The sequence below is a fragment of the Phoxinus phoxinus genome (genome assembly GCF_949152265.1).
Source record: "Phoxinus phoxinus genome assembly, chromosome: 7".
NCBI classification, from domain to species: domain Eukaryota; kingdom Metazoa; phylum Chordata; class Actinopteri; order Cypriniformes; family Leuciscidae; genus Phoxinus; species Phoxinus phoxinus.
In genome coordinates, this window is record NC_136882.1 from 28,011,849 (window position 1) to 28,027,787 (window position 15,939).

At 37.5% G+C, this 15,939-nt stretch overlaps 1 protein-coding gene across 8 annotated transcripts in view; it reads left to right on the plus strand.

Moving 5' to 3' along the window:
- usp9 (ubiquitin specific peptidase 9) overlaps positions 1-15,939 on the plus strand; it is a 44,219-nt gene that overhangs the window by 9,846 nt on the left and 18,434 nt on the right. For 4 of the 8 annotated variants that reach the window (XM_079619066.1, XM_079619067.1, XM_079619070.1 and 1 more), the window contains exons 2-18: positions 2,980-3,233; positions 7,893-8,038; positions 8,248-8,327; positions 8,523-8,635; positions 9,143-9,361; positions 9,678-9,793; positions 9,886-10,137; positions 10,223-10,361; positions 10,569-10,721; positions 11,080-11,184; positions 11,378-11,584; positions 11,749-11,885; positions 12,083-12,121; positions 12,733-12,866; positions 13,002-13,089; positions 15,143-15,485; positions 15,808-15,903. In XM_079619066.1, coding sequence (XP_079475192.1) covers positions 3,138-3,233; positions 7,893-8,038; positions 8,248-8,327; positions 8,523-8,635; positions 9,143-9,361; positions 9,678-9,793; positions 9,886-10,137; positions 10,223-10,361; positions 10,569-10,721; positions 11,080-11,184; positions 11,378-11,584; positions 11,749-11,885; positions 12,083-12,121; positions 12,733-12,866; positions 13,002-13,089; positions 15,143-15,485; positions 15,808-15,903 — 2,463 coding nt within the window. In that variant the 5' untranslated portion in view covers positions 2,980-3,137. The remainder of the gene's footprint in view (positions 1-2,979; positions 3,234-7,892; positions 8,039-8,247; positions 8,328-8,522; positions 8,636-9,142; positions 9,362-9,677; positions 9,794-9,885; positions 10,138-10,222; positions 10,362-10,568; positions 10,722-11,079; positions 11,185-11,377; positions 11,585-11,748; positions 11,886-12,082; positions 12,122-12,732; positions 12,867-13,001; positions 13,090-15,142; positions 15,486-15,807; positions 15,904-15,939) is intronic. The other 4 variants (XM_079619068.1, XM_079619069.1, XM_079619072.1 and 1 more) reach the window with 1 other exon arrangement.

Consider the following 15,939-nt stretch of genomic DNA (forward strand, 5'->3'; position numbering starts at 1 on the left):
ATGTTGATCCTCGTTCTGCTTTTAATACGATCACTTTCTCGTTTCCTCTTGTTGCTTTCCTCTGACAAAACCTTTGCTTTCTTGCTTTTCTGTGCTGCTTCGGCCATGACTATAACATTTGGCAAACAAACGCTAGTCTGGCTCGCACGTCCGATTGAAGGAAGTGGGGGTGGTGGTGGAAGTGACGTATATGCCGTAAAGCAGTCGAATTTTGTAGTTCTCTTTGTTCGCCGGTTACTACCCGAAACCCGAAGTTTAAAAGTACGATTAAAAACGCTACAGACCCCGTCAGGCTATGGCAGACGTGTCATTCAACCTATTAAGTCGATGTACCATCACAAGAGACTTGGAAATATATTATTAAGGTTGAAAAGTTACCTGGTGCTGCTTTAAATTAGGGCTGCACAATTTATCACAATTTCAATGGCTGCGTTCCAGTCCACTTTTAGACACGCACTTGCGAACTTCCCTAAGCACTTCTCCACGGGGCAATCCCTGCTGCCATTTTGAAGTGTGTTCCACTTCATGGAAGAGGGGAGTTAAAATTGGACAGATGCTCGTTCCGTCGATTTTGACTGAGGGAGCGAGTCTACTTCATATGTATACTTCAGGCACCTATATGTCCCACAATGCAGTACGATTGTGACGTCACCACAGATCTCGTCTAACCACCACCACAACAAACAACTCTATGATATATCAATTATAAGTTTTTTTTATTTAAAACAACTCAAGCACACCTATTACATTTGGATGCTGCATTAAACAAATTCTTAAAGGAAAGAAAAAAAATCAAATAATAAACCAACTTCATAGAGAATTCCAAGTGATCAAGGGCTTAGGACGTTCCAATTCAGCCCATTGCAGTTTCCGCCTGTAGTGGGCACTCGTGCAACGTAAGCAATGACGTACATCCGAGTGAAACGAGGCGGAGGGAAGTTAGCAAGTAAAGGGCATGACAATTTTGGACTGGAACGCAGCCCAAACCTGGAATGACGGGCTGTCTACTTCTGTGGCGGGGCATATTTGGCATGTCTGCACGAGAGCGCCCTCTGGTGTTCAGAAGGAGCAGCATTTACTATTAGCCGTGCTGCACTGACAAGCTGCGCGTAAAATAATCGCCTGCGATTAATTGTGCAGCCCTACTTTAAATCGATTTCTGTAAAATAAAATATCTTCCTTTGCATTGTACTTTGAGCGTTGTAACTTTGGACCCCTTTAAAGGACCCCTTTAAACTTTTTTTAACATTGATATAGCCTATTATCGATTATACTTTGCGAAAAGCTTCCAGTTTGCTGAGAAAGGTTGACGAGAAATCCTTTTTGTTTTTCCTCAATGTATTTCTGTCATGTTATCATGTTATTTATTCTAACTTTAAAATGGACAGGTTTCATATTGAACCAATGTCTTTTTTGTCACTTGCATGTGGTTGTTAGTGAATTTATGTTATCTCATCAGTGCTGATGTGTGCTCTGCTTCTGCCTTTTCTTTATTTGGCCTCATATTTATGTACTAACCTGGGCTGTGTTTCCTAAAAGCATTGTAAGCCTAAGTAGATCGTAGAACCATTGTCACCAATGGTACGATCAACTTGGCTCATGATGCTTTTGAGAAACTCAGCCCAGACCTGTTTTTTATGTTATGATTTAATTAATACACTTTGAACCAGCCAACAGGATCCTCTTGGGAAGCATAACATGTACTATAAAATGATTTGGTACTTGTTTTGATTGAACAACATATACTGTAGTAGTTATTTAGTGATTCTTATTATAATATATGATCATATAACTATAAATTGTTCTTCAAGAATCTTTATCAAAACGATCAGCTTTGCATTTAACATTGTTTCTCACATGCAGTTCTGTGCTACCTACCATAGGCCTATGTGCACTTAATATGAAATGTCAGATATTCTTTTTCATGAGCAAACAGATTTGAACTCTTGGAATATATATCGTTTGAATTTTAACCAAAAAGTTAAAAAAAACTACTGATATCATTCACATTTATTTGATGTCTTATTGCTTAACATTTCATTGTAGCTGAATACCACGAACAAAAATCAACAGGCTAAAGAACACTTACACAAGGAACTTTTGCCTTTGGTTTAAAAACACCATAGCGAAAACAACTAGCCTAAGTATTTTTAGGGCCCGAGCACCGATGGTGCGAGGACCCTATTGGAATTGCTCTGTTTATTTTTTATTACTATATACTATATACTGCTGCCACTTTACGGATCCAATGTACTATTACACATGCGTTTTATTTTTCAACTGGTTACAATCACTTAAGACATAACCAACTGTGTTTACGAGGATATTTTGACATTTTTGTGTCTATTTGTCCATTCAAAATGTGTGTCTAAACAGGTTGCCATTATAAAGAGCATTGTAAATTTAGTGTAAGTATTTGCTTGAAAAAAAAAAAAAAAAAAACTTTTTTACTTTATTAGTGCACATACCTTGTCCAAAGATTTTTTTTATTTTGATTCATAATTTAAAAATCTTCTGCTCCTTTTCCCTTTTGGCTTATTTCAAATTGGCCTTACTGTGACGTAATACGAGTAATGTAGACATTGTTATAGTTATCTCACCTTTGGTCTAGCTCCGTTCTGAAATGCAACACCTACTTTTCACAATCCAATTCCTGATAGATAAAATGAAGTCCCTCCCTATTTCTTTCTGGGCACTGAGAAATGTGTCAGAAAAGGAAGTTAATTCACATTGATTTTATCATTAGAGCACACGAGGTCTAAGCCTGGACATGGCATGAAAATTAATACAATCTTAATTTAAAAATAAATTCTAGATATGCTCAGCTAGATATAGTAAGCCCAATCTCTATAAAATGATTTTTAAAAATTCTGTAATCAGTACGGTAATTTCTGGCAGGTCATGTGAATTCATTTGTCAAAAGGTGTGAGAACTCCATTTAAAGATTGATTTAATGTTAGTATCTTTGTTATTTTTCAGGTTATGCAATGGTCTCTGCAACATATCCAGTCCCCCAGGTGGTGCTTTCACTTTCAGAAGTGTGCCGGTTCTCCATCGCTCCTGAGGAGAAACTGATTTCTTCTGGTGTGCCAGCGACATAAGCAGACAAGATTGCAAAGATCTGCCCCGTGTCGAGTATGACGGCCACGACCCGTGGCTCCCCTGTGGGAGGGAATGACGGTCAGGGCCAGGCTCCGGATGGCCAGTCCCAGCCACCTCTGCCCCAGAACCAGGTCAGTGCTCCATTTGGAATTCCCCCTTTCCATTCCGATCGCTGTTGGAACACATCTGCCTTTTGCTGTTAATCAAGTAAAACTGTTACTGAAAATCATTTATATTTCATCGATAAGGTTTGCAGTCCCTGGGTTGTGCTGCGTTACGTTCTTCAAACCACATTTGATCCGGTTTGACAGTTGACTTAGTTCCAAAGAAAAAAAAAACATTTGCTGACACTCATGGATGCAAATGTGTTTCTGTAATTGTGCTCTGCCCTGAAAGGAACAGATGTCAACAGAGGGAAAAGTTATTAGGTAACGGTAGGACGATCCCCCCCCCCCAAAAAAAACGCCTCTCCTGTATCAGATCACAATCTTTCTTCTTTAATGTATGTGCCTTCTGCATTTAAGAGATAAACATGAGCTTATCACTGAAGATATAACTGTGATCAGGGTCCGAAATTAACTTTTTGGCCCACCTGCCACGGGGACTGGTAGATGAAAAAATCTACCAGCCAAGCATATTTTTTACCGGCCAAAATAATAAACAGCCTTTTTGTGTCACATATACATTAATTTCAGTAGCCTACATTTAATTGAGATAAGGTATTATGTTGAATACAAACATAAAAAATTGTCCAGAGCAAAATTTGAAATGTAGGCTATAATAATAATAATAAAAAAAAATATTCTACACACACACACACTCTCTCAATCTCTCTCTCTCTCTCTCTCTCTCTCTCTCGTTTTTATGTTGAAAGGAATGGCTACTGTCCATTTGCACACACATTTCTGTCATTTTCTATCTGAAGCTATTGCCTGCAACATTGAAAACTAAAGTCTCTTGTGTTTAGCGCGAAAGCTCACGTGATTGCCGCCGGACAGTCGTGCCGTGTACCAGCTGCTTTGACGCGATTATCAGTTTAACTGACTCGTAACGTGTGCAATATCTCACGACCTCCCGAGTGTCCGAACATTTTATTTTATTATTTACTCGCTAAACGGAAAATCTACCAGCATTTGGCGCTTGGCTGGTGTTAATTTCGGATGCTGAAGACAGCGCTTAGGAGACGGTGAAGCCTTTATACTTTCGCCTGTCTCTACTGAGAGAGAGAAAGAGAGAGAGAGCGCGCGCGCGACCGGGGCTCGCTCTCTCTCTCTGCTCGTTCTTCAGTTAAACATGCGCCGGCGCCCTGTCACACGCGCAGCAGTTCGTCTACATTCGGCTACTACTCACCGATCAGATAAGACTATGGCGGGACAAACATTTTATTACATTACTATTTTGGTATGAATATTCACCCGCCAGTGTGGCGGATAGCCTTTTGAGATTTACTCGCCAAATGGAAAATCTACCCGCATTTGGCGCTTGGCGGGTGTTAATTTCGGACCCTGTCTGTGATATAACAGTACTTTTTTGGGTGGTCAGACTTTTTTGATCGCATAGTGTGTACATATTTTCCATGTTTTTTTTAGCATTGTTGGTACAATAATTCACAACGTTCTGCTGCATCATTATTTGAACTACTTAATTGCTCATCAGCCTGTTATTATTGATTTTAGGTTTACTTGCCGCTAAATGTCACAGTGCACAAGCACAGTTTGCGTATAGTTTTGCATGAATCTCAGGTTTTTCCTTTCTAAGTGGGGAGTACAGAAAAACCTGTAACGTTGACTATACTTTAAGCAGATAGTCTTAAAGTCTGTATGAACTTTTTGAAGCTTAAATTTGGTTTGTGTGGACCGGTTGGAACAAAATTATAAGAGAATATCTTAATTTAGTTTTAGAAGATGGGGAAAAAAGGCTATGTATATAGCCTATGTCTTACTGAGCTTTTGGAAGCAAGGCCATCACTGTCTTTATTGTGTTTCCGATTGAATAACACTTTAACAATGGTTCTAATGCATTTGTGGTCAAAAAACTGAAACCCCAGCATTATGACCAAAGAAAAGGCGAGAGGCTCCCTTTGATTTTGTTGCAGAGGGCAATTGTTACATTCTCCAGGGATAGGCTGCAGCAGTGTTATCTATTACACCTGTGCTCAACGAATGCATGTTAAAAGGCAGGAATCAATGAGGATGAGACGCCTGGCAGAGAAAAGCACACCAGTTGGTTAGAAATGTGTAGTGCCTAGACATGAGAAGCAAACTGGCTATGTAGGTCAGCCAAGCAGAAGGAGCCTTTTCCAGCACACCCCCACATTTCCCAAGTTCCGCAGGCTCCATTCAGCTCTACATGCAGAGCTCCAGCCCACATGCATCCATTGACACGGCACAGGAAACTGACTCTGAGCATCTTAAAGCTGCTTTATCTTCCTTACGATTGCTTTCATTATTTTAATCCCTCACATGAAAACATACTTTATGCTTGCTTATAAGACACCTGAATCATTAAGGTGCAGACCCGGCACCAGACACAAATTCACGGATGGACATTACAATTTTTCAGGAGGGCACAAATGAGTTCAACCACATTGCATAATAACATTAATAGATTATGAACATTTATGATACAATGATAATGATCGATTGTGCATAATAATGTACTGACGGTAACAAGGGTTACGAGCAGCCTCCGAAGAGAAATCGAAACAATTGAGCGCAAATCGCACAAAGAAACTCAGTTAACATATTGTGGTAAATTCAGTTTTTATATATTTATATAAAACATATGATAGTTAATCACTCGACCACGAGTGCTGAATACCATCATGATTGAAAATGTGACACTGATTTCATATGACAGTTCAATAACAAGTAATTCATATTAAGTCACTTACATTTTAGACTAAATATTGTCTATTTGTTCCATTTTAGCAGCGAAAATAGTTCCAATTCAAACAAAGATCACGGCAGAACCATCTTGTCTCACGTAACACTTACTGAATGATTCAGCGTTTTGAACAAATCGGTTGAGCCAAATATTCAAGGACCCATTCAGGACCCATTCATAAACAACTGACTCTCTAAATAAGACAGAGTCTGATATAAAGAATAATTTAAATCAGACCAAACATTTTTATTTTTATTCAGGAGTTATGCATATACAAAATGATAACTCATGATAACATAGCCTATTGATTAAGAAAAAATATTGTGCAAACAAGCAAGGACGTAGTTGAAGGGAGACGGGCTCGTCCTGGGCGGGCACTAGTGACTCACAGGGCGGGCCAGGCCTGGCCATGGCGCCGGGACGAGTGTGGCTTTCGTTTTTTAATTTCAATTAAACCACATAGTGTTAAAAGGAAATCTTCTAGATTTTTTTTAAATCTCAAAAAATAGTAAATGTTATTTTTCACTAAGTAAATTATTTATGCAATTTGTCTTTCCCTTATGTTTAATTAATTTACCATCATTTATTTGCCATGAATAGTTTTTATGCTAACTAGAGCTGCACGATAATCTTTAAAAGATTGCAATCATGATTAAAAAAAAAAACACAATCTTATTGCTGAATGACAACGATTCGGCTGTCTATTAAACCTTGGACAGTCACACCGGAAACATTCAAATCTACGTTTGCGCTGTCACTTACTGAGAAAGCAGTTATCATGTATAGGTATAAATACAGGTCTTTTCACTCGCACATTATCATTATTTCTGTTTTTAGTTTGGTATAAACACTGACATCTATGTTACTGGTATGTATGTTTTTTGAATGTAACTACTTGAAATTCCAAATACAGATTGTAATATTGTATCAATTACATTGTAACACCTTTAGGTGGTGGCGACAGGTGATTTAAATTGGTTTGTTATTGAATCATTCATTCAAGAGATTTATTCAAAAACACTGCTTCATCCAGTAATGAAACAAGGGAAGTCTTTGACTTTAACTTTTACCTCTAGTAAAGTATATGTAACTTTTAGTTGTCTATACAGAATCATGGTCTCAATGTTAAACAAAAAAAAATGTGATTCTCAATTTATCTGGAATCATGCAGATCTGATGCTAGACGTTCCAAAGTTGAGTTGGTAAGATTTTTAAAACTGTTTTTGAAAGAATTATCTTATGCTGCATTAATTTGATCAAAAATACAGTGAAAATAGAAATGTTGTGAAATGTTTTCAATTTTAAAAATAACTTTTAAATTAAGTGTTATGGCAAAGGTGATTTTCAGTAAGCATGACTTCAGTGTAACATCATTCTAATATGATGATTTGGTGCTCTATAAAACTATAAAAAAAAACTTATTTGTTTCAATATTGAAAACATTTGTGCTGCTTAATACTTTTGTGGAAACCGTGATACTTTTTTTCCAGGATTTTTACTTTAATAACCCTGAAATAGGGTTTACTGTCACATTTAATCAATTCAATGCATCCTTGCAAGATGAATAAATTAGTATTTATTTAAAATCTTGCTAATCCCAAACTTTTGAACAGTAGTGTGTATTTGGGCAAATCCTATAATTTCATTGCATACAATTAATGGTTCAATCAAATCCAGTTGGATAAAATCAACCTCCCTACATGGTTATATACTGGTAAATGCAAAGCATTACAGAAAACAAGTGTTACGAGCATAGTTTCGTGTCATCTTTTACAGCCTGTGTGGCAAACTTTGTTTAATGAGGCCACTTAATAGTGCTCTCCAAGTTTGTAGTAATGACCCAGAATGTTATCTTTGCATCTGAGTCGTGCACTTCCTCAACCTCTGAACTGTTTGCATTGCAGACATCCTCTCCCAACTCATCCAACGAGAACTCCCCAGTGAGCCCTCCAGATGAGCAGGGTCAGGGGGACTGTCCCACTCCCCTGGAGGAGGAGGAGCCAGCTTTCCCTCACACTGAACTGGCCAAGCTGGATGACATGATCAACAGGTTTGGGCTCTTATTCTACATTTGGTCAAATTGTGTGTATAATTGAATCAGGAGCACTGGAGATGAACGATAAGGATGTTGATATGAAGTATATTTATTTCGACTATTATCCATTGATAGGGAGATTGCACATCTGTGTCTTATCAGTTATGTATTAAGTAGACTGATTATGCTGTTGTTGTTGTTGTTGTTGTTTTTTTTATGTACAGACCTCGCTGGGTCGTTCCAGTTTTGCCAAAGGGTGAATTAGAAGTTCTTCTTGAAGCTGCTATAGATCTTTGTAAAAAAGGTAATGCTTTATTTTTAGCTCTTGTTTGTCATTTGATGTTCTTTCTTTATTCATTAGTTTTTTTGCTACTCAGTAGCATAAGCTGTATTACCTTTATCTGCATCATCTTAAGCTTTCACTTTTGCTCTCAAAGGAATTATTCAGCCTCATTAAATGTCAGCCTCTGATAGGTTTTTCTTTCATTTCTATCTCCAGGACTTGATGTCAAGTGTGAAGCATGCCAGAGATTTTTCAGAGATGGCTTGACAATATCCTTTACGAAAATACTGACAGATGAGGCTGTTAGTGGATGGAAATTTGAGATCCATGTAAGTCCTGCAACCTGCTTGATGGTGGCATTTTAATCATGCCTCCCATTTCAGAAACACATTTCGTCTTTTTGTTTCCACATTAAAGGGTTTTACTAACCATTTTGCCGTCAGGTCTGTCCTCTCAAGAATTGATTACTTTTTTGGGTAACTGTGAAGAAACATAATGTTATTTTGGTTGCCTTCATCTTATTTGGCTGTTTGATTGAAATGCCAAAGCTTTGATCAAAGAGCTCCTTTCAGTAAAACAGAGGCAGTATTAGGACACAGCTCTGAGTCATCGCTCTCGTATAAGGCTTGTTTTAGCTCCTTAATGGCTGCTCTAGGATCAGCCTCAATGGCACTGCAAATATAGATCATGTTTTTGCATTTAAAGACTTCCTACTCACTGTAAATCAAAGTGCTTCAACTACATTTGCATTTTAGTGTATTTTAAAGCCAGAACATACTCAACACTTCTAGGGGTACGTTTCTGGCCTGACATGTTCCGTCTCATTCTCTCGACAGCGGTGCATCATTAATAACGCCCACCGACTGGTGGAGCTGTGTGTGACCAAGCTATCTCAGGACTGGTTCCCTCTTCTAGAACTCTTGGCAATGGCCACCAACCCCCACTGTAAGTTCCACATCTACAATGGTACCCGGCCCTCTGAGACGGTGCCTGCTGGGGTTCAGCTAGCTGAGGATGAGCTGTTTGCCCGTCCACCTGACCCTCGCTCTCCCAAGGTGAGAGGCTGTTTGTGCCACTGGAGAAATTTAAGATTAATCTTTTGGACCTTTATGAAACCTTCAATTTATGAATTATTGAATTCGTTTTTTGAAATGGTTAAACTTAAAAATAAATGGAGACTATTCACACAGCACCTGAAATATACCCTTTTTTTCTTATGCATTCCTATAAATTTTTAACATGCATTTTAATTTGATGGACATTTTAAGCCTCAGCTACCCGTTTATGAATCTGTCTTTAGCTTTAACTTTAAATGTTTTATCCTGTATTGGTATATTCAATGACAACTTCCTGTTTATTTGTTTCCTACAGGGCTGGTTGGTGGATTTAATAAACAAATTCGGCACCTTAAACGGGTTTCAAATTCTGCATGATCGATTCATGAGCGGCCAAGCTCTGAATGTTCAGATTATTGCTGCACTCATTAAGTAAGAACTATCAAACATATTGGACCAGTTTGCTTGAAAGCTTAGAATTTATTTTAGTAAGGTTTGATTAATTTTTTTTTTAATTTTTGCAGGCCTTTTGGACAGTGCTATGAGTTTCTCACTTTGCACACAGTGAAGAAGTACTTCCTTTCCATCATAGAAATGGTTCCCCAGTTTCTTGAAAACCTCACGGATGAGGAATTGAAAAAGGAAGCAAAGAACGAAGCCAAAAACGATGCCCTATCTATGATAATCAAATCTTTGAAGAACCTGGCTTCTCGAGTACCAGGACAAGAGGAAACCGTGAAGAATTTAGAGATATTTAGGTTAAAAATGATTCTTAGGTGAGCTGAACATTGGCTTAAACCAGTTTCAGTTTAGGCAGTACGTTAAATGGTTGTTCTTAATCATTGACCTTTTGTGTTACAGGTTATTGCAGATTTCTTCTTTTAATGGCAAAATGAATGCACTAAATGAAGTAAACAAGGTGATTTCAAGTGTTTCCTACTACACGCATCGTCATGGCAATCCTGAAGAAGAGGAATGGCTGACAGCAGAGCGCATGGCAGTAAGTCATGCTGCAATACTTAACGAGTGAACCGGATAACGTTATGAGCCTTGTCAGGCAAATTATTTGGTCATTATCATTGAATATAGTGAGCAAACGAAACTTGTCATTAAGATATATAAAGGTCTTTAAGGCAGTCAAAATACATTTTTGTATCTAGTAATAGATTTAATCTGTAATAGATGAACATGTATTTATTTCTCACAGGAATGGATTCAGCAGAACAACATTTTGTCTATTGTGCTGCGAGACAGCCTTCATCAGCCACAGTACGTGGAGAAACTGGAGAAGATCCTTAGATTCGTCATCAAAGAAAAGGCCCTAACGCTTCAGGACCTGGACAACATCTGGGCCGCTCAGGTGAGAGACAATCTCATGTTCCTGTTTTGAGTAATGTATATTTTATGATAGTGTATAATTGTTTAAAATTATGGCCTTCTTACATTCTTCTTAAATTTGCTTTTAAATATACAAAAAAAATCCCTTTAACTCATTGTTTCCAATTTGCATTAAGTACCTTTAAGGACATTGATGACATTCATACAAAGCCATACAATGTCTACAATATTACCAATCAAAACATTAACCTTTAAATATAATGATATTATATATTTGTTAACATGTTACATTTGGCAGTTTTTCTAAAATGTATGCTTTATTAGGCAAACTGTCATTCAAAGAGGTTTTGTGATTGTAATAATGGTATGTATATCCTCAGGCTGGGAAACATGAGGCTATTGTCAAGAATGTTCATGATCTCCTTGCAAAGCTGGCGTGGGATTTCTCGCCTGAACAGCTGGACCATCTCTTCGACTGCTTCAAGGTTATTTATAATGAACTGGCGATTGCAGTTTTATAAATTTTTTTTTTTTTTTTTTTTTTTTTTAAATGTAGAGACCGTATTTTGGTCATATGTAGACTTTTCATTAGGACTCAGCATGTCTATGTGTGTCTTGCTAGCATTCCCACATATTATAGAATCTCTGTCCTCAAAGGAGTCATTTTATGGTTTATAGGAGAGCTGGACTAATGCAAGTAAAAAGCAGAGAGAGAAGTTACTAGAATTGATTCGTCGGCTGGCAGAGGATGACAAGGATGGTGTGATGGCTCACAAAGTGCTCAATCTTCTGTGGAATTTGGCCCATAGTGATGATGTTCCTGTGGATATCATGGACCAGGCCCTTAGTGCTCATATCAAGATTTTGGACTATAGCTGCTCCCAGGTACAGTAATCAACCTTGGTTAAATACGGAAAATGTATTTAATTTTTCTTCCATTATAACCAAAACACTTTGTTTTAGTAATGTTTTAGTAATTTGGAACAACGTGAGGGTGAGTAAACGGTTGAGAATGTTAAATTAAAAACAGTGCTTTTCTTCTGCTATAGGACAGGGACACACAGAAGATGCAGTGGATAGACAGATTCATAGAAGAATTAAGAACTAATGACAAATGGGTGATTCCTGCACTGAAGCAAATACGGGAGATCTGTAGCCTCTTTGGAGAAGCCCCCCAGAATTTAAGGTAATACAATTGGTCTCAACCAACTTTAACCATCAATAGCATTGATACTTGTTTTAGTGCAAAAAAATAAGTGGACAAAGATATTTTGGTGTTATTTGCTCTTATTCAAGGAGTATGTTCATGAAATTCAACCACACATTTTAGGAAGAGCATGTAAATGTAGCAAATGTATCGTACACATCCCTGTTGTTTTTCAGAAAGAAAATACCTATTAACTTACTAAAGAGCTTAGAGGGGTAAGTGGACAGTTAATTTTGGGAAATATTATCATTATTATTATTATTCTAACTAATTTTAAAGCTTAAGTTTGCTTTTGAATTTCAGTAAATGAGTAATTTGCTTGGTGTCTCCTGCACCATTTAATCAAATCACCAATCAGTGTCCATGGACAAGATTCATGTGTATAAAGCTTCTTACAGTAAGAGTGCTGCTGTGGGTTACATTTCATAAACGTACAAATGCATACTCTTGGTATATGGACAAGGTTCGGATCTAGTGCACTCTTCCTTTGGGATGCTTTAAACATGTGAGTCCGTTGGAGAAAAATAAAATTGCAGAGGAAGGCTGAACTCACATTTTCCAATACTTTCCAACACCTTATGCAATGAGTTTTATATGACGACAAATTCTTTTTCTGCCTTTGCTTTGATGTCTCGGGATATTGCTTCTCTTATGTAAATTTAAGCTTTCAATTAGGGACAAGGAAATAGTCTGTTTCTATATACCTAAAAAGTCCATTGTCATACGATTTAGATGAAGAAATTGCAATATAATGGACATATTATAAATGATTAATGTGAACGAAATTTAATTCAGTTATGTTTAATGCGTTTTTCTTTCTTTACAGTCAAACGCAGCGGAGCCCACATGTCTTCTATCGACATGACTTAATCAACCAATTGCAGCACAACCATGCACTGGTCACTCTTGTAGCAGAGAACCTATCTGCATACATGGAGAATATGAGGCAGTTCTCGAAAGGTTTGTGAGTCTTGACAATATGTTGTTTTTTTGCACCTACCCATTCATAATTTATTCATTAAAACATTTGTTTTTGTTCAGGTTTATGCCCACGATGTTAAACATTTGTTGATGCTAACTTTTATGTTTTATCAGAGCACACAGACTTTGATCCTCAGACGGTTAGGCCAGGAAGTCGGTATAGTCATGTTCAGGAGGTCCAGGAACGGCTTAATTTCTTGAGGTATTTATACTTCACAAGCAGCCTTTCTATATGCTGTATAGATTGCAGAACCCATATTTATTCCATCCCTTTCTCTTTTCACATTACTTTTGGACTCAGAGCTTTACTCATTTTCTCATGAACCTGAGTATCACAGTGTGTACTAGAATATATTGTTTATTGATGTAGCTTGGTAATGAAGGTGCCAGAAATGGAAAGTGTTTTTCACTTCACATTTTGACTTGCTTTTTTTATCCCTTTGATTTAATTACCAAAACTCAAATGTTCTTTGTGTACTAGGCTATTGTAGGGATGGGCGATATGACCAAAATCTCATATCACGATATAAGTCATCTCATATCCCGATAACGATATATATCACGATATAGTACCTTTTCTGTAAATTCAATCAATTAATAATTTATATATATAATTACTACATGGAAAATACTTTTAGCATATATAAAATAAAATAAAAGTTGATATATATATATTGAGTATATATTAAGTATATCCTCAAAAATGTTTTATATATATATATATATATATATATTATATTCTCAAAAAAATGTAAAACACTTTTCAAAAACAAATGATTACAGGCCCAACATAAAATATTGCTATATAAAATACCAAATGTAAAAATTCAATGGAAGATGTTTAAAATGTAGCAGAAATCAGGGCTCCGAACCTGTTCAATGAACGAAAACAAACAAACAAAATTTTGACAGGAGCATAACCAGAACCGGAAACCAAATTAAATTTAATCGTTCTGAACAGACCGTTTATATACTGTCTATGGAACAGAAACGCTTATTTGATTCTATAAATGATCGTTCTGTTAACTATTTTAATTTGCCAGTCAACCAATCATGTATTCAAATAGTACAGACTGAGCAAATGTGATATTGACGCGCATAGCCTATCCAACGTGAGTGAAATGCCCATGCTCAGCTGTCAGTCATTATTGATAAGTCGCAATGGGAATGCGCTGGCGTAAGTTTTCCATACTGTATGTCACCAACTGTCAAAAAATTAGGCCTACATTTCAGTGAAAATGAATAGCAGGTAATATGCAACTTTTTGTTTTTTGAAACCAGCGAAAATTGCAGGATAGTGTAGAACATGGATCCACACAACGTCACATCACGCACTTAAAGCGCTTCTGTGAACGGAGAAAACAGAATAAAGCTAAATATATAAAACTAATATATAGGCCTATATGCGAAATATAGGCTATTTGCCTTAAATAATTACAGATTAACAAAACGAAAGGAAGCATTTTGCTGAGCTTCGGATCATGCGACAGGGTCCAAAGTTCACAAAAAGGAAACCGAGATGTTAGAAAAGGGAATCGAGCTTGTTTTCTGTATTTTACGGCTTTACAGTTTTGAATCATTTCTTGCTTCTATCCGTATGACCATAAATTACGGAGTAACGGATCCCTGTTCCTGTGATCGCGCCGACGCTTCACGGCACGCGCACACGTTATTGCATTGCTAACTTGACATAGCAGCATGTTCATTATCAAAATATAATAGTCAACCAAACATAAAGAAATTTTACCAAATCATGTTCAGGCTACAGAGGTAGCCCCTCATTTAGGAACGAGCTCCTCGGTTTGTCCTGGCTGGTCCTGCTCGGAAACACCCGGTTCTCACTCGCCATGTTATTCACGTTTCTGCCTGCATTCTCATGGCGGCGTGTAAGATTGCAGTCCTCCAAATGATGAAAAAAGTTTTGCCGTAAACAATGTTTTTTGCGACACCACGATATGAACGATAGAGCATAATATGAATCGATAGACTTTTTATATCGTCCATCCGATATATATCGTCATATCGCACAGCCCTAGGCTATTGTATTATAAAGATCAAATTATTTGTCATGAATGTCAAGATTTTTGTACATCAAGGAACAGACCGTTTCTTGGTGTGCACCTGAGTTCAGGAAAACTGATCAAACTTGGTCATTAAATGAATTTGGTCTGCACCAAAAGGTCTATTATGAAAACGGACAGTTCTTAGACTCTCTAAAGACTCTTAACAAATCCCTAAATACCCTCATCCTTCAGGTTCTTACTGAAAGATGGGCAGCTCTGGCTTTGCGCACCTCAGGCTAAGCAGATCTGGAAGTGCCTGGCAGAGAATGCGGTGTACTTGTGTGATCGGGAGGCCTGCTTCAAATGGTACTCCAAACTCATGGGGGACGAGCCCGACCTTGACCCCGACATCAACAAGGACTTCTTTGAGAACAACGTGCTGCAGCTCGACCCTTCACTGCTGACCGAGAATGGGATGAAATGCTTTGAACGATTCTTCAAGGCAGTCAACTGCAGGGAGGGCAAACTAGTGGCAAAACGCCGGGCGTACATGATGGATGACTTGGAGCTGATAGGGCTGGATTACCTGTGGAGGGTAAGCTGTTGGATCTTCATGGGTATGTTCAGAGCTGCTTGTTCTGGGATATTACCTGCCTAAAATGTCTTCATCTTTAGTCTCTTGGTCATTTTGAAATATGTCACTGTATTGTAAATGGCAAGAAGCAAAGTTGGAAAAAAGCCCTTAAATGAAACATTTGGGTTTGTAATCAGTTTTCAGACTTGTATATATTATAGTAACGTCAACAGGGGAACAATGCTAATTTTGCTAGTATTTTAAAGCTAAATGAAATTTAGCCAAATACTAAATGTCTGCCTGAGCTCAAACCATCTCTCGTCTCCCTTTTTTTTATTGATAGGTTGTGATTCAAGGAAGTGATGATATTGCTAGCCGAGCAATTGACTTGCTTAAAGAGATTTATACAAACCTTGGACCAAAATTACAAGCCAATCAGGTACTAGTTTAGTGGAGATGCATATCACTTGGTGTA